The 24145-nt window shown below is 48.2% G+C and overlaps 1 protein-coding gene across 2 annotated transcripts in view; it reads right to left on the reverse strand.

The window, feature by feature from the left end:
• The window catches only part of HDAC6 (histone deacetylase 6), a 40279-nt gene that overhangs the window by 10487 nt on the left and 5647 nt on the right, over positions 1–24145 (reverse strand). For both annotated transcript variants that reach the window (XM_083592943.1, XM_083592944.1), the window contains exons 5-23: positions 17402–17486; positions 17003–17043; positions 15855–15951; positions 15206–15303; positions 12547–12651; positions 11675–11743; positions 11349–11475; positions 11087–11152; positions 10934–10993; positions 9361–9450; positions 9129–9235; positions 8975–9042; positions 8447–8627; positions 7411–7539; positions 7083–7251; positions 5677–5810; positions 5262–5330; positions 3880–4072; positions 2638–2787 (exon numbers count right to left, since the gene is read on the reverse strand). In XM_083592943.1, coding sequence (XP_083449069.1) covers positions 2638–2787; positions 3880–4072; positions 5262–5330; positions 5677–5810; positions 7083–7251; positions 7411–7539; positions 8447–8627; positions 8975–9042; positions 9129–9235; positions 9361–9450; positions 10934–10993; positions 11087–11152; positions 11349–11475; positions 11675–11743; positions 12547–12651; positions 15206–15303; positions 15855–15951; positions 17003–17043; positions 17402–17486 — 2038 coding nt within the window. The remainder of the gene's footprint in view (positions 1–2637; positions 2788–3879; positions 4073–5261; positions 5331–5676; positions 5811–7082; positions 7252–7410; positions 7540–8446; positions 8628–8974; positions 9043–9128; positions 9236–9360; positions 9451–10933; positions 10994–11086; positions 11153–11348; positions 11476–11674; positions 11744–12546; positions 12652–15205; positions 15304–15854; positions 15952–17002; positions 17044–17401; positions 17487–24145) is intronic.

Raw genomic sequence — 24145 nt, forward strand, 5'->3', positions numbered from 1 at the left:
GAAATTGCACCCCAGATGCAACCATGTACAAGTCTGCTGGGCAAGTCCTGCATGTTCACAATGGAGGTGTGGAATTTGCTATCCCAAAGAACCTCTGTTGGAATTCAAAATACAAAAAAAGAAGTTTCTTTTTTTGTCACTGGGTCCACTTCTTTTTTTGTCACTGGGTCCACTGGGGAGGTGGTGCCATGAATGATGATGGCTGCTGTGTGCCATGATGGAGGGGGAAATGTGAGGTAGCAACAATGAAAAGAAGGCCGACTTTACTTTTCCATCTATAAGATGCCCCCATGTATAAGACGCTCCCTATTTTTGGGGACTGAAATTAAAGAAAATGGGGGGAGATGGCCCAGAGGATTGACCAGAGTTGTTGAGCTATTTTTTTGGGGGGGGGATACAGAAAATCACCCACTCAACTGACAAACACTAACAATTGCAAGCAACGCACACCAAATTGCCAAGGCGGCAGCCAATCCAAAGCAGCCCTTGACACATCCTCAAATAACCCACCCACTTGACAAAGCAGCAGCCAATCCAAAGCAGCCCTTGAGACTGACACCATTCACCCACCCAATCCCTAAATCCTGCTCGCGGCTGTAACCAATCACTCGTCCCCCCTCTGCACTATCCATGTATAAGATGACACCCCCCCCCATTTTAAACTTTATTTTAGAGTAAAAAAACCCTCGTCTAATACACGGAAAAGTACGATGCACAATGTTCGAGGGTACAACAGACTTTGCACCTATGTCGTCTTGTGGTAATTGTCACAACAAACCTGTTAAAGCAGGCCGGAAATCATTATAGTCAGGTTGCAGATGGGGTAAGGCTCAGAGAGTGCAGCTTGCCCAAGAGCACCTAACAAGTTCATGGCGGGGGGGTGGGGGGGGGTGATTCCAAACCAGAGGCGTCCTGAGTTGCAGTTCACCTGCTTAGCCACTAGGCTACACCAGCAGCCTTTAAGTAGAGACTACGGAGAGGGCAAGTGTAGAGATGTTGGCTTTGATTACTTAGGGCTCGTTCACATTGGCCCCACTGCTTTCCCCCAGGAAAACCCACTCATTAGCACTCAGTGAGAGCAAACGGCAATTTGGGTTTTCTCTGGATTGACGTTTGGTCCTATTGAAAGCTAAGGAGAGGGTTTACCCTGGGAAAGGAGCGGGTCAAGGGAGAAACTGCTTGGATCTGTGCTTTTTAGACATGGGGACGAGCCCTTACTTGCTATGAAAGGCAGAGGGCAAATGAGGACTGTTTCTACTACAAGTAAAATGCCCACTGCTAATGCCTTGTCAGGACCCCTGAAGGTGACATTCAGGTTTGCAACCCAGCTGTCATCTCTTCTTCCCTGTAAAAGTAGCCAAGGCTGAACCCAGGGCAGAGTCCTGCCCCACAGCACAGGTGCCTCCAAGTGCAGAAGTCTGCTTTTCCCACAGCAATGAGTGGCAGCCATCCAATGAGAGGCAAACTCGAGTCACTGTGCTGCACTGCCAACCCTGGCAGCCCTTTCACCTTTGCAAAATGTCCAGGCCTTGAAATGGAGAAGGTGTACTTACCGTATTTTTCGCTCTATAACACATACCTGACCATAACACGCACGTAGTTTTTAGAGGAGGAAAACAAGAAAAAAATATTCTAAACGAAACAGTGGATGTATGATTTTTGTGGTTCATGCTGTGGTCACAGACATGTGATCTGACGGTGAGTTTGGGGTAGCCCAATGCAAAAATCCTGAGGATCCATGTGGATCCATGCTTTGTAACCACGTTTTTGCGCCATTGCGGCCCCATGAAACAGTGGGTGCGTGTGTGTTTTTTGGTGCAGGCTGTAGCCATGGACATGCTATGTGATCTGATGGTGAATTTGGGGTGACCCAGTGCAAAAATCCTGAGGATCCATGTGGATCTGTGCTTTGTAACCATGTTTTAAGTGGGGAGGGAAGGAAAAGCACTCAAGGGACAAGGAGCACGCGTGGGGGGTGTGGAGAAGGATGCTGCTAATAATGCAGGAGAGGGGTATAAGGGGAGAAGGCTCCTCTCCTCTCCCGCTTTGCTCCTTTAAAACAAGCAGGCTCTGCTTCTCTCCCTCCTCCCTGGCTCGGCTCGCTGAAAAGCTTTGCTGCTATTTAGCGAGCTGAGTGGGGAGGAGAGAGGGACAGAGAGCACAGGGATGTTTTAAGGCAGCCAACTGGACAGGAGCCGCTTACACTCGTGTAAGCGGCTCCTCTCCTCTCCCGCTCTGCTTCTCTCCCTCCTCCCCGGCTCGGCTCGCTGAAAAGCTTTGCTGCTATTTAGCGAGCTGAGTGGGGAGGAGAGAGGGACAGAGAGCACGGGGTTGTTTTAAAGCAGCCAACCAGACAGGAGCCGCTTACACCCGCTTTGCTCTTTCAAAGCGAGCCACGGACTGCTCACGACTGCAGCAGATCCCCCCGCCATGCTACATAACACGCACAGACATTTTCCCTTACTTTCTAGGAGGAAAAAACTGTGTGTTATGGAGCGAAAATTACGGTAACTATTTCCCTGTTTCCACCTGAAACATTCTCCCCAGCTTTTACCACCCCGCAGGGTGTTTCCTGACCCTGGAGATGGCTCACAAGCCGTGCTCCCCAAGAAGTAAAAAGCGTGCACTCTGTCCTACCTCCAAGACAACTGCCACCTTGCCTCCGGCCAGACCCAGGAGTAGATGGGTCATATGTGCGTAGCATTCTGGAGTCACGAGGCATCCGCCCAGCGGGTCCCCTCGAGCAGCGTCAAAGCCAGCAGAAACCAGGACCAGCTCTGGATTGAACTGCAAATGGAAGAGGCCCTTAATTCCCCTTAATAATAAAAATAAAATATTTGTACCCTGCCCATTTGACTGGGTTGCTGCAGCCACTCTGGGCAGCTTCCAGCATATATAAAAACATTAAACCTTAAAAAGCTTCACTATACAGGGCTGCCTTCAGATGTTTCCTAAATGTTTTAATATCTTAACATCAGATGGGAGGGCATTCCATGTGGGGAGGGGCGCCACTACCGAGAAGGCCCTCTGCCTTGTTCCCTGTAGCTTCACTTCTCACTCTTCCTCCCTGGCCAGAGATGCAATACAGAAGAATGCTGCTCCCTCAGCCCCTTTCTAACTCCTCATATCTATTAGGCATATGCATCTACCTGGGACAGGGACGGCCCTCCAAAGACTCCAGCTCCCGTCAGCCCCAGCCAGCACTGTCAATGGTGAGGACTACGTCCAGCCCAGCACAAATACTGCTTGCACTTAACCAATTAACCATTTTCCATTGCTGCAGTCTAGCACTTATTTTCAAGTCTGAAAGCACATCCACGCTACTAACTAGTTCACCAATCATTTTCTCTTTCTGGCACTTATAAAGGAGCAGTGCTGGTTAGGAGCCTCTTAACAGCATTGTCACACCCTCCCCAAACTACCCATTCATTGGGAGAAGCCATGGCTGCTCCTTGAGGAAGGGCCATAGCTCAGTGGTTAGAGCATTGGCTTTGCAATCCCTGGCATCTTCGGATAGGGCTGGGAGAGACTCCTGCTGGAAACCCTGGAGAGCTGATGTCAGTCAAGGCTCATCCGCACCTCCTTCTTCCCCTGCTGCTTTCCCCCGGGGAATGCCATTCTTTAGCGATCAATTGGAACAAACGGCAATCAGGTTTTATAGCTAAAGAGCGGGTTTTCCCTGGGAAAGGAGCGGGACAAGGGGGAAACTGCTCAGATCTGTGCTTCCTAGGCAAGGGACAAGCGGAAGTGTGGATGAGCCCTTCCTGTGTTCCTGTGTTGAACCCTATCCGTGCCACAAGCCTAAGAGTGTGCCTGGGCTTCCAGGAAGTGGAGACTGGCACCAATCCACCCTCATTCCCTGCCCCAAACATTGCCTACCTCATAGCTGACAGGCATGACTATCTGATGGAAGGCAGCCAGGTACTCAGGGTCCCCCATGCGGGGACAGTTCCAAGGCACGTTAAGGGTGAAGCCCTCCCCAGGCCCCAGGCCCACACGATCATAGTCTGCATCTTCGGAGGTGGGGAAGAAAGTTCCATTGTCATAGCGATGGAGGGAGACGTACAGGACACTAATTTGGAAGAAGGGGAAGCAATCAGAGAAAGGGGGCGTTGCAGCTTCACTTGCCCCCCCCCCCAAATCACAAATCAGGATGCCTAGGAATTGCACAGCCACAACTGGATGATCAAGGGCAGAATAGGAGTGCAAGTCATTCCTGGTCCCACCACTGAGCTTAGCCTCGAAGGGGCTTACACACCTCCCATCTCTTTTCCTGTGGCCTCTGACACCTTGCACAGATGACCTGTGCCCTTTCCCTTGCTCTTCTGGTCTATTGACCATAACAAAATAAATCTACATACATTTCTAACCAGAAGTTTTAAAGTTTGTTTAAAAGACAAGACTCTGTTCAGCAGGAAGAAAAAGCACGAAGGATATTCTTGCCTGTTGTTGCTTGTTTCAAACTTTTATTTCTTAGCAATTAGTTTTTAGCTAATAAATAATTGTTAAAAACTGGAAAAAAGAAACTGTACCAACAAAAAAGGAATGGCAAAACAAACTGTTAAGAGTATATTGAACTGGCTAGATTAACAGAGGAAGTTAGAGATCACACTAGACAAGAGTTTCAAAAAGCATGGGGAAAATGCAGAGAATACTTCACAAAACAGTGCCCTAAAATACATACCTGGACTTGTTTTGATTAATGTCTGCAGGAGACTTTGTGGATATTTAAGTTATAATTAGAAAAATCTTATTATTCATAAAGGAAACAGCTTATAAGAAGTAAATAAGGAGGCCAGATACAGGATAAAGGAAGTCTTTTATTTGGTTATTTGTATTGTTGTATGTTATGCTCATTGTATGTTATGTTCATGTTTAATGAGGGTGGATTTCTGTATTGGGGGGGTGGGGGGTTATGTTACGTTGTAAATAAAATTTCCAATAAAAATTTATTTATTTTTTTAAAAAAACAACTTTTATTTATGATGTTACTTGATGCCTCTGTTTTTAACACTGCCTTGCATGTTTTTTAAAAAATGGAAGGCAGGATTTAAAACATTTTAATTAATAAGTACATGGTTCTGTGATCCACATGGCTTATTCCAGCTATGTATAAGGTGGATGAGTTTCTTGATGCAGAGTATTAAGGCTTTTTGCCCCAATTCACAGCCTCCATTGAAAAGACCTGCATCTGCAACCTTGGAAGAGATTTAGTGCCAGAGTTTCTTTGAACAGGGGAGATGGGAAGCAAAATATGTTACCTGGGATCATCTTCAAATATGTGCTGTGTCCCATTGCCATGGTGAACATCCCAGTCTAGTATCATCACCCTGAGGAAAAGAACCAAAATTGGGCAAGCAGCTACATCTATGCTAGAAACTGAGTTGCAAATAGGCTGCCAGGCCACCAGCACTACAGTTCCCAGGACTCCTGGTGGGGGACAAATAACAACAGCTAAACCTGCTGAAGTTTGTAGAACACGATGTGCTCTGTGGGGCTATGCAGATAGACTGATGGAGCGAATCTGGAACTGTCCTCAGGTGCTCCCCTACATCCCTGACCTCATCACCAGCAAGCCCCGCCCCCTCTCAGCACACAACAGCAATGCTGCTGTCAAGTGGCTAGTCCTCTCTGGGTGCTCTGTGCCTCTTAGGGGTTAGCCAGGTGCCACTGTACCTCATAGGACGCCCAGCAAGGCGCTGTGCATATCGTGCTGCCAAGGCCACAGAGTTGAAGAAGCAGAAGCCACAGGCGGTGTCTGATTCAGCATGGTGCCCAGGGGGCCGGACAATGGCCACAGCATTTTGGACCTGATGCCCCAAAGGAGGAAAAAGTGAACTTGGATCAGTACCATAGTCAGGGCTGGAGTCAGGCACAGGTCAGCAACGAAACAATATTTCAATGTATCGTTGGTATTTAACTCCTAGCAAATTAGCTAAGATGTGCAAATCAAAGTCTAAAATGTGCTCGAAATGTAAAGAAAAAGAGGGTACTTTTTATCATATGTGGTGGCCATGTACGATGATAAAAGACTTCTGGTAAATGATATATAATAAACTGAAGAAAATGTTTAAAATAACTTTTCCTAAGAAACCAGAAGCCTTTCTTTTAGGTATTATAGGACCAGAGATCCCGAAGGACCAGACAAAACTATTTATGTATGTGACCACAGCTGTGCAGACTCTTAGCCCAGAAATGGAAAGATAGTATAACTCAGACCAAAGAAGAATGGCAGACAAAACTGATGAACTATGCCAAGAGAGCAAAACTTACAGGAAGAATTATAAACCACGAGGAGGAGGTCTTTAATAAAGAATGGGGAAAGTTTATAATTTATTTGAAAAGCTATTGTAAACAATTACAAACACTGGTAGGATTGACAGAAAACTTGTAGTAAAAATTTGAACTATGGATTGACAAAGGATTTATAAAAATAGAGTTATGATAGAGATGCAGAGGGGGAAATCATTACATTAAGATCTACAATGGGGGGGGGGAGGGAAATCAGAAGGGATTACAGTGATACCTCGGGTTAAGTACTTAATTCGTTCCGGAGGTCCGTTCTTAACCTGAAACTGTTCTTAACCTGAAGCACCACTTTAGCTAATATGGCCTCCTGCTGCTGCCGTGCCACCAGAGCCCGATTTCTGTTCTCATCCTGAAGCAAAGCTCTTAACCCGAGTTACTATTTCTGGGTTAGCGGAGTCTGTAACCTGAAGCGTATGTAAACCTGAAGCACATGTAACCTGAGGTACCACTGTATATGCTTATGTAAAACTGAAAATGCAAAAAATATATATTTTTAAAAATACATAAATTAAAAAGTTAATTCTTTATTGAAGGAAACAAACCACAGCTCCAGCCTAGTGGTCTCAGCAACTCTTTCTAGGAGGTCTTGCCCTGATGAAGCAGCTGCAAGGACTGAAGATCCTTGCCTTCCCTGTGCCCACTAGGACTCCTCCTCTCCAGGGTCTTCCCCTGAGTCCCCCACCACTCAGTCCTGCCTTCAGGCCTCCAGGATGGTCTGCAGCTGGAGCAAGATGACTGGCCACCCCCTGCCCCACTAGGCTGCCAGCACTCACCTGCCCAGAGAGCACAGCCTCTACTGCACTGAACGCGGAACCAGCCGCCAGCCGAGCGCACTCATAGGAGCTGGCGCAGATGAAGATGGAATTGTACTGGTCGCCCTGGCGATGCAGGTCGCGGGGCTTCATGGCCGCCGTTGACTTCACCGTCTCCACGTAGGCCAGGCTGCAGAGAGGAGACGCAAGACAGAGTCGGCACACCCCCCCCCCCCGACGGGAAGAGGGCGCAGCCTCAGAGGTTACTAACCCGCCCTTTCTGGGACACCCACCCTAACCCACTCCCAGAAGCTGCAAAGGCTCTTGCAATCTGGGGATGCATCTCCACCTGTGGCACATCCGCAGCTCCTCTTCAGAGGCGAGCCGGGTCGGGAGCCGGCAGCACCTTTCCGTCAGGCGAAGCTCCCCATGGCGCTGGAAGATCCGGGAGACTCTCTGAGGCAGCTCTGGATGCTGACTATGGAAGAGAGGGAGCGCTAAGGGAGGGCCGGGAGCTGAGACTCGGGAGGAAAGTGGAGGACAAGGGGGTGTGGGAACCTGCCCCCCAAGCTTCATGGGAGAGATGGCGAGGACTTCACTTGCCCACTTTTTAGGGACCAGCTATGTAATTCCCCCCTTCCCCCCTCCACAAATAGCCACCTTGCGGGGGGGGGGATATAGAAAGAAGAAGAAGAAGAAGAAGAAGAAGAAGAAGAAGAAGAGGAGGAGGAAGAAGAGTTTGGATTTGATATCCCGCTTTATCACTACCCGAAGGAGTCTCAAAGCGGCTAATATTCTCCTTTCCCTTCCTCCCCCACAACAAACACTCTGTGAGGTGAGTGGGCCTGAGAGACTTCAAAGAAGTGTGACCCAGCAGCTGCATGTGGAGGAGTGGGGAAGCGAACCCGGTTCACCAGATTACGAGTCTACTGCTCTTAACCACTACACCACACTGGCTCTTGAGACCCCATTCATCCCTACACTGTGGTCCTGACCTAGAAGAGCCACCTCCCCACATCCTTATTTGCATACATAGGAAAAAAGCTCTTGGGGGAGTGAATGGGAGTTTCCCCCCACAATAGAAGCTTTCTTTTCTGGGCAACTGCTAGTGCAGCTGCAACCTTGGCAGCAACCCTGTAAGTATTATCGTTCTCCCATAATGCATGAACATGAAAAGGGTATATGTGTGGGATGCTCCTGCTGAGAGAACAGTAGTTAACCCTTTCCAGAGCCAACCCCCTGCAACTGTACTGGGGCTTGCGGGGGGGGGGGGAATTTCCACTGGCTCCCACAGGAGGCTTTGTTCAAGCCTAACTGCAGCACAGGATGGTGGCAGAGGAACCACAAGCCTTGCGTTAAAAGCTGTGCATGGAATTGATCCCTACCTGTCCCACATGTTGTAATGCTCCGTCATCTTCTCATCATAGACCAGCCCAGTGCAGGAAGGGGGCCGGGGTAGCATCAGTTCAGCCGCTGACTTGGACAGGATCTCGGCTGCTGGCAAGGGGTGGCCTGGTGGAAAAACTGTGTCCACCTCTCTTCCATTCTCCCGAGGCACATCAGTACCTGAATCATTATGGGGGGAAGGCAGGGGAAAGTAGGTGACTTTGGGTTCCTCTGCTTCCTGGAAGGAGCTGCAGCCTGTGGGGCTAAGAAGACAGGCTGGCCCAGGATATCTCATTGATTGAGGCTGAGCCACCAAGAGCCACAAGCAGCTATTGCCCCCCCACTTCCTGGCAATAACAAAACAAATTAAAGAGTTAACCATTTGCTGCCTTTTCATGACACCCCAATTCAAGCTGTCTGAGGCAGCACCAGCCCTGGCAGGAAGCGAGCAGAACCAAAGAGGACCAAGTCTGCTGCTTGCTGCTTGAGAAAGAGGGCAAAACAGAGGCAGAGGCTGCGGAACTCACTGGTTCTCCGGAGGTTCTTCCAGTACTTGCTGTGAACTGCAAGGGTCTGGGAAATGGAGCAGAGGGCACTGTTGGGAGGGAAAAGTGAAGGCGGCCATCAGGAAACGCTCAGGCACAATGCTTGGGAAGGGGCCCAATGCACCCGCTCTCTTACCTGGCACACGGGGTAAGAGGAGACTCCAGCAGAGGACAGGGGTCTCCTAAAAGAGCCTTGAGGACTGCGCAGGTTCCCTCTGCCAGGGACTGGAGATTGTAGCCACCCTGAAAATGAGGAGGAAAGGGAGAAGATAAGACGGCCACAGTCCCTTCCCTGGGAGAGCAGCTAGATCTGTACGGGAGCCGCTCTCCTTGGCCCAGGGACAAGATGGAAAGTGTACATTGCTCACCTCCAGAGACAGAACCAGCTTGCCTCCAGACAGTGGCATCAGCAGATGTGTCAGGTGAGCAAAACATGCTGGCGTGGCTGACATCTCCCCCTACGGATGCAAAACAAAGTGGGGTATTTTGCTCTCATATTTTACTTTTGGGGTACAGGCTGACTGGGTGGGGAGTGGTTCCTACTAGGGTAGATTTTAAAAATCCAGAAAAAATATGAGGGTCAGGTGAGTTAGTTGCCTCCACTGCAGCCCCCTGAGAAGCTCTTTAGAGGGCCTCCAGCAGCTCCATGGGCTGGATACACAGGACTAATTAATATATTGTGTTTTAGGCCCCATAAAGAAGAAGAAGAGAAGAAGAGGAGTTTGGATTTGATATCCCGCTTCATCACTACCCTAAGGAGTCTCAAAGCAGCTCACAATCTCCTTTCCCTTCCTCCCCCACAAGAAACACTCTGTGAGGTGAGCGAGGCTGAAAGACTTCAGAGAAGTGTGACTAGCCCAAGGTCACCCAGCAGCTGCATGTGGAGGAGCAGGGAATCGAACCCGATTCACCAGATTACGAGTCCACCGCTCTTAACCACTACACCACGCTGGCTCTCTAAAAAGCAATCTAACCAATGTGCCCTCCAGATGTTCTTGGGAGTCCAATTCCAATCAGGTTTAGCCAGCATGCCTGATAGTCAGGGATAACAGGAGCTGGAGTCCAGCATCACCTGGGGAAGAGCCAAGCTAGGGACAACTGCTAGAAAGGATGGAGGGCCCCTCTGCTTCCTAGTGAGATGGAAGTGCCACCATGTTGTCTACCTAGAGCTCAAGCATGCCTCAGATCTAGATAGGCAGCACGGAAGCAGCAGGGACCAGAGGATTTGCAGAATGAGAGGTGGGAAGAAGATTCCTTCCCTCCCTCTTCCTGCCCCTGCAATCCTTCACCCCAAATCACTTTCACCAACACGGAAGAACATGAGCAGGGCCAGCCACACCCACCCACACACCCACACCAATCACGGCTTGAATAAAAAGCTGAAGCTGGGAGAGCAATCTGCTCCTTCCCACCTGGTGCCAGGAGCTCTTTACTCAAGCTGCTCACCACTGAAGTTAGAACCAAGAGGGGGAGAACGGGGCTTGCAGCCTGGCCTCATCTTGTCCCTAGTGTACACAAAGTGCAAAGTGGCCAGAGAATCACTTCATTTCCTGTTCTATCTTTTACGTCTTCAAGACAGGAGACAAGAAGCTATCAGCTGGTCTGGGGGATTTAGGACAGCAGGGCGGGAAGAATAGCACAGCTATGTTGAGCAGATGCGGGGGAGAAGACAGTCTGTCCAGCATTGCAGATTGTTCCCTGCAACGTGCAGCAACAGGGCTGGGCACATTCTAAGGCAAAAAGTTCCCTCTTACAGGGCATACGTGTGGCCCAACAGACTCTGCATGGAAAATGTGAGCCCAGGACACATTCCTAAATCCTCTTTGGGGTAATAGGTGCTCTGAAAGAAATCTGTGTAGAATGGTTCCCTTCAGACAGAAGCCTGAAAATTGCTGAGGAGAGAGGGCTGTTCTGCAGAGTTTGCAAAAGACATTTTCATACCTTGGGGTCACCGATTACAGAGTCAAAACCAGCAGCAACCAGGACCAACTGGGGCTGAAACTGCAAGAAACAAACAACCCAAAAGGAAATGGGTAAGCCAAAGATCTCACTTAATCTCCCATTAACCAAACAATTCTACTTCCCAATCCTCACCTCCAAGGCCACAGGCAGCAGGATATGCAAAAAGGCAGAGAGGTAGTCAGCATCCTGCATCCCTATCTGGAGGGACAGACAGAGCACATTAAAACTCTTGAAGGAGAGCCCTAATCCATAAGCAACTCATTGAAACACAAACAAAAAACCTTGTCTTAGAGCAGCCACTCTAAGCCACTATTAAGTTGGGGCCAGTGGCAATGAGACACACAGGTAAATCACTCTACAGGTAAAGGGGACCCCACCCACTAGCATTTCCTACCTGATTCCAGGGCAGGTTGATGTTGTAGCCCTCTCCCCGACCTCTGCCCACAGCATGACTGTCAGAGTCTAAAAGGTGGGGCCAGAAGCTGCCCCCTTCATAGCGATGGATGGAGAAATAGAGGATGCTATGAACAGAAACCATGGCAGATACAGCAGTGAGGAGAAATATTGCCCATCGGCCAAGCTCCAGCACTCTTAGCCCAGTTGGGCTACAAGCCTTCCAGGCCGCAGCCCATATTTAACTAGACCACCCCTTCTTTTGCAAATTCCTGTTCACCCCCAAACAGGCTTGCCCAATACCCTCTGATCCCTTTTATTCTGCACCTGGGATTGTCCTCAAAGAGGTACTGGGTGCCTTGTCCATGATGCACATCCCAGTCAACAATAAGCACCCTAGAAGGGAAAGAAACATGAAGGGTCACCAATAATAAAAGAGAACTACGCAGAGCTCAGATTTCTGAAAAAAGAAAAGTTACCATCAATGCTCACGGCCAATGACATCCCTCCAATGAGTCCTAGATATTGTAGACCTGCAGAATTTGGGATAAGATGCTACCAGTATGCTGATGAAACCCAGCTCCATTTCTCTGTAATTATTAGCATTTTTATTTCTAGTATTCAGGCATCCCCTAATACTGCAATGCTGCTTTTAACAGCCCTGTAGGCCAATATTATTACCCCCAACAGGATAGATGGATTTTCTGAAGCCAAGAGAATACTGGCTAGCCTTAGGACAGCTAATGGGTTTGTGGCAAAGATGACACTGGAACCAGGGGCTTCTTAGCTGGTATGCTATGCACAATTTGACATAAATGTACCAGCTGCACTTTACTTTAAAAGAAATGGCCAATTGTTACTGAAACTTCAGCTCAGGATAATTCTACACTCCCTTTCTGCACAAGTACAAGGCGGGTGGCTGCCGTATTTTCTACAAAGCAGCTACAACTTGCTATCAAGACCAGCCATGTTTCTTTGTAAAAAGGGAGGCAAAGATCCACTGCTGAAAAAGTCTGGAAAAGGGACATTAGAAGGCTCCTCTTTGGTAGATTAATTGCCTTGATCCTCACTCAACAGAGGACCAAAGTTCTGGATTGCTCTCCTATGAGAAAGGTTTGAGGATGCATGCTCTAAAAATGAAGGATTTCATTTAGGAGGCCTGCCTCTATGCACCTCCGACGTGGGTCCATGATACTCACCGCTCCACTCCCAATTTTTGCCGCGCATATTGGGCTGCGATGCCTACGTTGTTGAACATGCAGTAGCCATCCATCTTGTCACGCTGAGCATGGTGTCCAGGTGGCCTGAAACCAAAAAGGTAACATTGGCTAACCCCAGAACGAGAATGTCGCATCAGGAAGGGAGACTTGGTGATTCATTCCAGAAAGTGTCCAGCCTTATACTTTGGTGGGCCTCTAGGGGATGTTCCCAAAAGTGTTGGAGACATCATCACATGCCTTCTCACAACTGTCTTGTGAGAAAGCACCATGAAAAGGAAGCAGTTGAAAAGCACAACCACACATCTGCTCCTGGATCAGACAAGGGGGACTCCTTCCATTAGCCACCCAGCCCTCGTTCAGAGGAACTACCGTATTTTTCGCCCTATAGGACGCACTTTTTCCCCTCCAAAAATGAAGGGGAAATCTGGGTGCGTCCTATGGGGCGAATGCAGGCTTTCGCTGAAGCTTGGAGAGCGAGAGGGATCGGTGCGCACCAACCCCTCTCGCTCTCCAGGCTTCAGGAAGACATCCGCAGCCTAGGCGGCCCTGCGGGAGGTCCCGCAGGGATGTCTAGACTGTGGATAGCAGCCTGCTTCCCGGAGCGTTAGGCGCTCTGCTTTCAGGGCACCCGGCGCTTCGGAAACACACCCGCAGCCTAGGCAGCCCTGCGGGAGGTCCCTCAGGGATGTCTAGGATGCGGATAGCAGCCTGCTTCCCGGAGCGTCGGGCGCTCTGCTTTCAGGGCGCCCGACGCTCCGGGAACACATCCGCAGCGTGGGGAGCCCTGCAGGAGTTCCCTGCAGGGCTCCCCACACTGCGGATAGCAGCCTGCTGCCCGGCGGGCGGGGCGCCCTGAAGCAGAGCACCCCGCACGCCGGACAGACATCCGCAGTGTGGGGAGCCCTGCAGGAGTTCCCCGCAGGGCTCCCCACACTGCGGATAGCAGCCTGCCGCCCGGCGCGCAGGACACCCTGAAGCAGAGCGCCCCGCGCGCCGGACAGACATCCGCAGCGTGGGGAGCCCTGCAGGAGTTCCCCGCAGGGCTCCCCACGCTGCGGATAGCAGCCTGCTTCCCGGAGCGTCAGGCGCTCTGCTTTCAGGGCGCCCGACGCTCCGGGAACACATCCGCAGCGTGGGGAGCCCTGTGGGCGTTCCCCGCAGGGCTCCCCACGCTGCGGATAGCAGCCTGCCGCCCGGCGCGCAAAGCACCCTGAAGCAGAGCGCCCCTCGCGCCGGGCAGACATCGGCCAGCCCCACAAGCTCGGGGGACAGCAGGGAGGCGCAGCGCCGTCATCCCGCTGTTCCTCGACCTGGTTCGGTTTCCCCAACCTGCTTTGGGGGGGGGGAATAAAGGGAAAAAAAATTTCCTTTATTTCCCCCCCAAAAAACTAGGTGCATCCTATGGGACGGAGCGTCCTATGGGACGAAAAATACAAATGTTTTCCAGGTGTGGATATTTTTACTATAATATTATTATTTTGGTTTGCTCTTTGTTTTGTTCTTGAATTCCGTGGGAGGGGGCAGGGGACTGGTTCAATGTTTACCTCCTCTCCCCCAGGGAACCCCTGATTCTTTGTGGGAGGGGACCAGGAACCTCTGGGAGTCCTGTGACATCCTAAATGTGTTAACATTTATTCCGGCATAAGCTTTCGTGAGCATTCTCAGAACCACCGTGCCAAGTCATGAGAATTATTAAAGTGGCATAAATCAGATATGTTTTGCAAGGTTAGTATGCTCTCTGTTTCAATATATAAAAATTCAGCTGTAGATATTATGCAGCAAACAGAGAAGTCATGGCCTCACTTTTCTTGTGTTGTGTGTGCAGTGCTGGATTTACGTATAAGCTAAACAAGCTACAGCTTAGGGCCCCACTCTCTTGGGGGCACCCAAAAAATTTAAAGGAAAAAAACCCTGGATGTATATTTCCAAAATATAAGATAAAAAACAAATAAAATTAAATTTACATAGAGCAACAGTGTTTTGTGTTGTGTAGGCTCCTATGATGTAAGTAATGGGCACCGCCTGCAAGCCTGCTCCCTAAAATATCACTGGTAATTGTTTCACTATTAATATACTTCTTAATTGTATTTCACTATTAATATACTTCTTCTTAACTGTATTTCAACAATTACTTTGATAAAATACATTTTTTGTTCTGTGCAAATGGCTTTAGATACCTATTAGGTCCATAAATAACTATTTGGCATATATTCAACACAAAAAACAGTGACAATTTGTTGTTGACAAAGGACAGCGGGACATATAAAGGGCCCCATTACCTCCAGCAGCTTAGGCCCTCATCAAACCTAAATCTGGCCTTGTGTGTGTGTGCACGTGCATGCACCAGGGATATTCATCTTCCTTCCTTACCATTTCTCCCCTACCTTCCTCCTCACTTGTGGTGTGAAGAGAGAGAGGGAAAGGAAGAAAGGACAGTCAGACACACCAAAGAGAAGCACATGTGTCCTTTGCGTATAACACACTGGGAGAATTTATGTCCCTTCCTACACTTGCAAGGGAACCTGTAAAATTGAGGAGCCAAGTGTGCTCTTGATGGAGCTCCAGGACCACATTTAAGCGCTACTCCCCCCACCCCACCCAAATCAAACAACAAAAAGGATCCTTGTTTCTGCCATACCTGACCAGAGCCAGGCCGTTACGCAGCTTCCCAGCCAGCACCTTCTCCACAAGTTGCAGGACAGAACCAGCAGCAAGGCAGGCGCAGCGGTAGGAATTCTGGGGTAGGGGAAAGAGAGCCAGGTTAACAGATGCTATACCCTGCATCCCATAAACAGGCTACCCAAGAGCTTAAGGGCCCTCTTGCCACCTATATATTTTCACCATACATCCTCAAGGGATTCTCTCAGGCTCCACAGACACACCGTACATTTAAAGCAATCCCTTCACCCACCCAAAGAATCCTGGGAAATGTAGTTCATCCCTCACAGAGCTGCAACTCCCATCACTCTTAAACTACAGTTCCCAGGACACTTTTTTGTGGGGGTGCTCTAAATGCACTTTAAATATATAGTATATATGCAGTCTCAGACTGCAGGCAAATACAGTATGAAGGAGGAGAGGGATGCTCTTGCAAAGGAGTGATTAAATTCAACAGAAGCTTCCAGAGCCACAGCAGAGGTGTCAACTGCTCTGGGTCAGGAAACAGCAACTCTATCGAAAAGAGCTAGAAACTTGCTCTTCTTTTTATTTTTAAAAAAGCTCAGATGACTCGATTGCTGTTCAGATACCATGCCATGGGGAACGTACAGAGCTTTGTGGATACTCACTGGGTGCAGATAGACAGAATCATACGTGTCCGACAGAGATCTCAGCTCAGCCTCACTCATGGTTTCAGTAGATTTCATCAGGGCCAAGTACTCAGGGCTGTTAAAAATGTGGGATAATCAGCCTCATATAACCATCATGCTTAAGTCAAATTATAATGGATGAATGGGTCAATACCATAGAGAAAGCTATCCTGCCAGGCTTAGAAAGGTCACTTCCCCTTATCTTGGGAGAAAATGGGTAATCAAGCCTATTGTTCAATCTCCAACCTACCTGAGAAGCTCAGTGAATAAAAAGGTTTGAGCTGGCTGCTCCAGCTCAGACTGTATGGCTCCAACAAGTCTCTCTTGAGTTTCAATACCAATAGTTTAGGAACTTTCACCACTTTGGAACTAAGCCAAGCTTTACTGCCTGTGCAACTTTTTCTGAATGCTGAAACACATGAACCTGACCTTTGGGAAGTTTGTAAGTAAACCTTTTTTTAAAAAATAGTTTTTTATTAAAGATTTTCTTATGTTATAAAACAAACAAATAAACAAGGAAAAGTACATATAGGCTCTTCCAGTGTCTAGTTATGATGTTTCTAGCTGCTGAGAGTGTGATATGAGTTCCTCGTCATGTGCATGTCTGTTGTTTTCCTGGAAGGTATTTAATAGAGCTAGTTCTGGAGTTGCTTCTATTACATGGTATCTAACACCACAGAAGCTGGCGCTGATACACCAAGGAAGTTCATCTAAATGCTGGAGACGCTGAACCTCCATAGGCACATACCTCCACATGTGGTGGTGGGGAAAACCATTTTTAACCTACTAAACATGTGGTCTTTTTCTATGCTAGGAGAAAGAACATGAAAGGACATATTTTAAAGGTCTAACAGCCTATATTTCCATGTTTTACTTTGCAGCATATTTTACGATTTTAAGTCTCTGCTGGGGTTCCCCCTACAAAAAGTACTTGCCCCAAATGTGGATCTTGGCATCCAGGAATTCTCCTTTCTATATACTCATTTTATCTTGAACCAACAAAAAAATGCAACGCATATCAGCAGGACCAGGCTTTCCAATGATGCACAATCTCCATATCTCCTCTACAAGTCCATGAACCAGCTCCCTGCCCACCCCCACCCTACAGCTCGAACATCTGCTTTTACCTGTGAGCCAAGAGGATTTCTTCCTCAGAAATTTCTTGAGCCTGTAAAGAAAGAGATGAAGGTTTAGTACCTGGGGAAAATATTCTGGATTTCTCATTCCCCAGCTATTATTTATTAGATTTTGCCCCATCCTTCCTCCAATGAGCTCAGGGAGGTTTATGTAGCTCTTTCTCCTCCTGCTTTCAGCCTCACAACAATCCTGCAAGGTGGGTTAGGCCAAGAGTGAGTGACTGGCCCAAGGACACCCAGCTGAGCTTCACAGTAGATTGAGTGAGAATTAGAACTCAGGTCTCCCCAAGTCTTAGTCTGATATTCTCAGTCACTACACTACACTGACTCTCAACCCTTCTGCCCACCCCTGAGTTCCTCTTTGCCCCCACCTGCTCCCCTTCTTCTCACCTCGACTGGGATGCAACGTTCCAGCAGTCCACATTGCAGCAATTTATCTCGTATGGCCACCAGCCGTTCTGGACACTCTGGGAAACTGGGGAAAGAGGTAACAAAGAGGGGTGTAGGATAAATAAAAAACACATTAAGTTGGAGGAAGGTAGAAGGATTTGGGTCAAGAAACAAACTAAGGAGTCAGGAAGGATTTGGGTGGAGGGGGTGTTGCAGGGAGATTCTCACCCTGAGAAGAAAGGGAAAAATAACAACAACATCCAACCTGAACAAAATACACACAGGCACAACTGATACCTCTTGACCCAAGGCAGACTCTGATGATGTCTGATTAGAGGCAAGTTGGTAATCTTTATCAAGATCCCAGCCCTTTAATCTGACAGATTAAAAATTACAGCAAAACAAGCAGGGTTGGGTAAGGAAAGCCTTATTATCAAGACTTTTTAAACCACCATCATCATAAAGGAAGGAGCACAATGAAAGAAGGAGAAGACAGGAAGGGATATAGGGGAGACTGGAATTAAAGTGGAAGGGAAAGAGATATTAGGGTTGCAGATTATGGATGGCAAGTGGGGAGAACAGGTGAGGAGAGTGAACAACAGACTACAATCAGAAGCTACTGTTGAGTAGTCTGAAGTGTGAGACTTTTGAAATTGGAATAGATGTGCAGAAGATGGCAATTTTCAGAGAATCTGGTAGCTTACGAAGACACATGGCTCTCTGAGCTTTTATGGTAATGGATTAAAATATGGGAAACTCAATCCTCAGTGCTTCTCAAACAATTCTCTATTCATTCATTTATTATATTTCAAATATATAGTTTACTGCTCTGTCCCTAACTAGGCTTGATGGCAATAGACTTATAAATAAAAGGCAACCAGCAGCCTTTCAGATGTGGCCAGACTACAGCTCCAGTCACCCCTGACCACTAGGTCATGCTAGCTGGGGCTGATGGGAATAAAGGACTGTCCACCAGGGGTATTATCTTGCGCTCAGGACTATGGGTGCCCACCGCCGTAACGCGGACATGCAACATCACACACACACCTGCACATAGTGCTTGTGACATCACATGCATGATGCACAATGGGGGGCTCCTCCAAAAATGCAACGTGACATTGCATGCCATGCATGTGATGTCACAAGCGCTATATGCAGGCGTGTGTGTGTGATGTTGCATGTCTGCATTGCAACAGCCACCACCAGCTCTTCTTCCTCCTCTCCACAGCCAGCAAGGACCCTTTTCCGCAGGGAGAGGCTCGGATACAGGAAGAGGATGCCCTGTTTGCTGGCTGCAGAGGGTGGAGCTGAACTGCTTCTATCTTGGATGCAGCGCTGCAGAGGCTGCCTGCCTTCCTCTGGCTTTGCTCATTGACTTTGTGGGTGCCTGACCCCATAATGATATTATTGTGGGTGCCCAAGCACCCAAGACCACCTGGAGCTGGCTCCTATGCTGTCCATAGAGATGCCCTGCTTGAATGCTCCCATGTGGAAAAGAAGCACATACCCCAAGTTTATTATTATAAATTGGGGGGAAGAATTACTCCAGGGAGAGTGGCTGAACTCTTCCCCCTGGTACACTGGTACTTGTAGAGAGGATTGTATTGTGGAAGGTGGGGAGGGGGTTGCACCTGGAGGACCATTCAATTATGCAAAACACACACACACAAAAATTCCGCTACCTTCAGCCTGAACTGGTACAATCCGAGTGGGGGTGGGTAGGAAAGGGCTACTTTGTTTCACTGATTCTAGAAAACGGTCTCTCCATTGTGGGAGTGGTGTGACAGCCTCTTTGGCATGGCCAAATCTCATGCTACTCCAGTCTCTTGCTTTATCAGAGTTACCTGTCCCACCTCACATGGCTGTGGCTCCCAGAATGCTGTGACGATTTACGAAACAACCAGAATGGTACAGGAGAAAGAATCTGTGTAGGAATCAGGAGACAGGTGCTTGCGGGTAGTCACACAAGTATCGTGGAGTGGCCAGCATGGTGCCATGCCAATGCTCTCCTAACAGGACTTACTGGCATGATGCAGGGTTAAAGTCAGGGCTGTGCAAGTGTTGAGCGGAAGCTGCCACCTGCGCACCCACAAAGCCTCACCCTCAGAAGGGCAACAGTGAAGTACCGTCCCACTGCACCAGTTGCACCTGCCAAGTACAAAACCAGATTCTAGATCAGGGATGCAAAACTTGTGGCTTTCCAGGTGTTGCTGGGCTCCAACTCGCATCAGCCCCAGTCAACGTGGCCAATGGGATCGACTGTCCATCAGCATCTGAAGGGCCACAGGTTCTCTCCCAATCTCTGTTGCGCTGGATTGCAGCCTAAATGATGAAATTGCAACTGCTTTTCTCCAAGTGTGAGAAACACAGACCCTACAGAGGAAGACTATCATGAGATTTGCACTGGAGCGGAGGCCAAGAATGCAGGGGCAACACAATGGCCGGATATTAAGGGCAAGAGGGGTGAACCAAGAGGGAGAGGAAGAATAGTGGAGAGTGTGTGGTGGAATTGTGTTCAGACTACACTGGAAGTGTGAGTCAAGTGGGATGAAATAATAATAATAAAAAAACAGCATGGATGTACAGGCAGCACAAAGGAGGATAAGTTCAGGATTATATATTTACCCACATCCAAACCAAGGGTACTTTTCCCCCCCTGCCGGGAAAAAAATAATCAATGGTTTTGGAATTAGGAAACATACATTAGATTCCCAAACTGCTTGCAGCAGAGTGCATAATGGGGGAAACGTAGTCTAGCAGGGCCTAAGGGTAACATTATCCACATATATCTTAGTATGTGTTTTCAAACCAACAAACTTTCCCCCACAACTTCCTCCCTCCCATTCTCTTTCAAGGCATTCAAACATCAGTAGAATCATAAGAAGATTGACACCAAGTTAACAAGGGTATATGGAGTACCTAAAAGCTGCAATGGGCGGGGGGGCGGGGCGGGCGTGCTTTGGAAGTGCAATAATGCGCACTGTTTTTGGTCTGGTATATATTGCCCTCCCAGGATTGAATTTGGGGAAGGAGGCTGAGGGAAGAGAGAGAAACCTGCTACACCAGTTTACAGCAGAAACAAACATTACAGGGGGCTCATTAGCTGGTATTTGGGGCATCATACGCTGCGGCTTAGTGCTCTCCCTTAGCGTTTTGTTTTGTTTTTATTATTTTTACTTGGTCCGAGTATGTCTGACCGGGCAAGAAAGATTTACAGCAGGCAGGAACTTCTGAAGGTCGGATTACAGTGTGAACAAGCTGTAAGAGCTGATTATTTTCGCCTAGATAACGTTCCGGTGGGAGTAGCCAGGCCGCCGGGCTCTCCATGGATTACTATGCCTCCAGGGAGGAGGCGAAGGCGGCGTAGAGACAGGAGGCAAAGGCGGGGTTGTCGGGCTGGCGTCCTGGTAAGATTACAGAGGAGTCCATCTAAACCACCACTCCCCAGCATATTTCTTGCCAATGTGAGATCTCTTGCCAACAAGATGGATGAATTGAGGTTGCAGGCAGCAAAGAACAGCCTTGTAAAAGATTGCTGCGTTTTATTTGTCATTGAGACATGGCTTCAACCGTCCATACCAGACACAGCTATTCAGTTGGAAGGCTGGGTGGTACATCGTCATGACCGAGGCATGGACTTCGGAAAAACTAGAGGAGGGGGGCTGTGCGTATATGTGAACAAATGCTGGTCCAATAATTCTAAGACTGTGGGCAGTCACTGTTCACCGGATTTGGAATATGTGGCTGTTAAATGTAGACCAGCCTATCTCCCTAGGGAGTTTACAGCTGTTATGTTAACTGGTGTGTACGTGCCACCAGATGCCAATGCCAACTTGGCTTTGGGACGCCTGCAGAGCCTTATCAGCAGCCAGCAAGACAAGTATCCTGAAGCTGTGCACATCATTGCGGGAGACTTCAACCATGTAGAACTTAAAACAGTGCTCCCAACGCTCTATCAGCATGTGAAATGTCCCACAAGAGGGGACAAGACACTAGATAAAGTTTATTCGAATGTAAATCACGGCTATAGGGCTTTACAGCTGCCACACTTGGGCCAGTCCGACCATATGTCTTTGTTCCTGGTACCAGCATATATCCCACTCAGGAAACGGGCTCCCACAATATTAAAATCTGTTAAAATCTGGCCTGAAGGTGCTATTCACCAGCTGCAGGACTGTTTTGAGAGAACTAATTGGGATATTTTCGATCGTTCAGACCTGGAGGAGCACACGGCGGCAGTTCTGTGCTATATCAATCACTGCACAGACACTGTCACAGTAAACAAATCCATCCGGTTTTATCCCAATCAGAAACCCTGGATGAATAGAGAGGTCCAGGGCCTGTTGCGGGAAAGGAACAGGGCTTTCAGGTCAGGCGAGGTGCAGCTTTACAGTGTGGCAAGAGCAAACTTGAAGAGGGGTATTCGACAGGCAAAACGGGATTATAGGCTGAGGATTGAGGATAATTTAAGGAGCAACAACACAAGACAGATGTGGCAGGGGATTCAGCACATTACCAACTACAAACCTAACCTTGGTGCTGTCGACGGTGACCCTTTGCTGGCGGAGGAGCTTAACCTCTTCTTTGCTCGCTTCGAGAAGGAGCCACCTGAGACGCCGGTATTACAGCCACCAGCCCTTAGGGGCCCCTCATTCACGGTAGAGGAGCATGAGGTGAGAAAGGTATTGAGGATGGTGAATCCGAGGAAGGCGGCTGGACCTGATGGCATCACTGGAAAGGTGTTGAAGGGCTGTGCGGATCAGCTGGCGAGGGTCTTTACTAAGATCTTCAACAAGTCCTTACACCAGTCTATTGTCCCACCCTGCCTGAAGTCGTCAACTATTGTCCCTCTGCCCAAAAAATCCACAATCAGTAGTTTGAACGACTACAGACCAGTTGCACTGACTCCAATCATCATGAAGTGTTTTGAGAAACTGGTGCGCCGTCATATTATTTCCTGTCTTCCATCAACTTTTGACAACTACCAGTTTGCATACAGGGCAAATAGATCCACAGAGGACGCTATCACCACCACTCTCCATGCTGCTCTGTCCCATCTGGAGCAGCCGGGGAGTTATGTGAGGCTGCTGTTTGTGGATTTTAGCTCAGCTTTTAACACTATTCTCCCCCATAGACTGGTGTCCAAGCTAGAGGCGATTGGACTCTCCAACTCCACCTGTCTCTGGGTTTTGGATTTTTTGTCAGAACGTTCTCAGAGGGTTAGAGTAGGGTCACATATGTCCACAGCCCTTAGCCTTAACACCGGCTCACCACAGGGTTGTGTGTTGAGTCCCCTGCTCTATGCTCTCTATACGTATGACTGTACAGCCATCTATTCCAGCAACAAAATCATCAAGTTTGCTGATGACACTACGGTGGTAGGGCTCATTTCAGGAGGGGATGAGTCCGCCTATCGGGACGAGGTGGAGCGGCTCTGTGTTTGGTGTGGAGAGAACAATCTGGCTCTTAATACGGCTAAGACCAAGGAATTAGTGGTGGATTACAGGAAAAAAAAGGCGGACATTCAGCCCTTGCATATCAATGGGGAACGGGTGGAGAGGGTGGCGGAATTCAGGTTTTTGGGAGTAACTATCGATCAGGGCATGACTTGGAGCGCAAATACCACTGCTCTGGTGAAGAAGGCCCAGCAGAGAATTTATTTCCTCAGACTTTTAAAGAAGAACAATCTGAGTGAGAGACTGCTGGTGTCCTTCTACCGAGGCTCCATAGAGAGCATTCTTACATACTGTATTTGTGCTTGGTTCTCCAGTTGTACAGCTAGGGAGAGGAAGGTGCTCCAGAAGGTCATAACCACAGCACAAAGGATTATTGGTCAACCTCTCCCATCCTTGGAAGAATTGTACGGTTCCCGTTGTCTTAGGAAAGCAAACAACATCCTGCAGGATTCATCTCACCCGGGATACAGTCTGTTTGCACTACTGCCGTCTGGCAGGAGATATAGAAACATCAAGTCAAGGACAAATAGACTGAAAAACAGTTTCTACCCGAGAGCTGTGGCCCTTTTGAATGCTGTAACTCGATAGTGTGACTTGGGAGATTGATGGGTGTGGGTGTGGGTGTGGCTGGATGTGGTTTGTGGGTTGTTGTTGTTGTTTTGCTTTTGTTGTTTTTAAGGGATGGCATCCAATTTCGTTGCACTTGTGCAATGTTGCACGTGTGTAATGACAATAAAGAATCTATCTATCTATCTATCTATCTATCTATCTATCATCAATCCGCTTTCCCGATATTCCTGGAGCTGATATTCTCTACTGACCCACCTCCAAATATGATGCCAAATAAGCTTTCAAAAGCACAGCATACAAGTATCATTTTAAATTTTAAAAAAGGCAGACAGCCCTCTTATGTTTAGAATCAAAACTGAAGACTAACATTGCTACTCAGAAATAAGCCACATCAGCTTCAGTGGGTCTTACTCCCAGGTTAAGTTTGTATGGGATTGTGGCCTAAGTCAATGTATGACTTGGAAGCGAAAATGTCTGTCTCCTGAAGTATGAAGTAGGGAAGGGAAGGGAGATTCACCTTGCAGAAGAAAAACACACACATCCCAACTCCTGATTTTAGGCATGCCTATATAATACACCCCATATTATATTAGGGTTTTAGAGAGTAGGACACTGAAACTGGGGTTAGAGGCAAGGAATAACTACATGGTCTGAGGAAAGTGGTTACAGCTGTGACAATTGTTTGGTCTGAAATTGGTGACATCAGATTTTAGAAGCG

This window comes from Podarcis filfolensis, assembly GCF_964270895.1.
Source record: "Podarcis filfolensis genome assembly, chromosome: 17".
Classification (NCBI taxonomy): Eukaryota; Metazoa; Chordata; class Lepidosauria; order Squamata; family Lacertidae; genus Podarcis; species Podarcis filfolensis.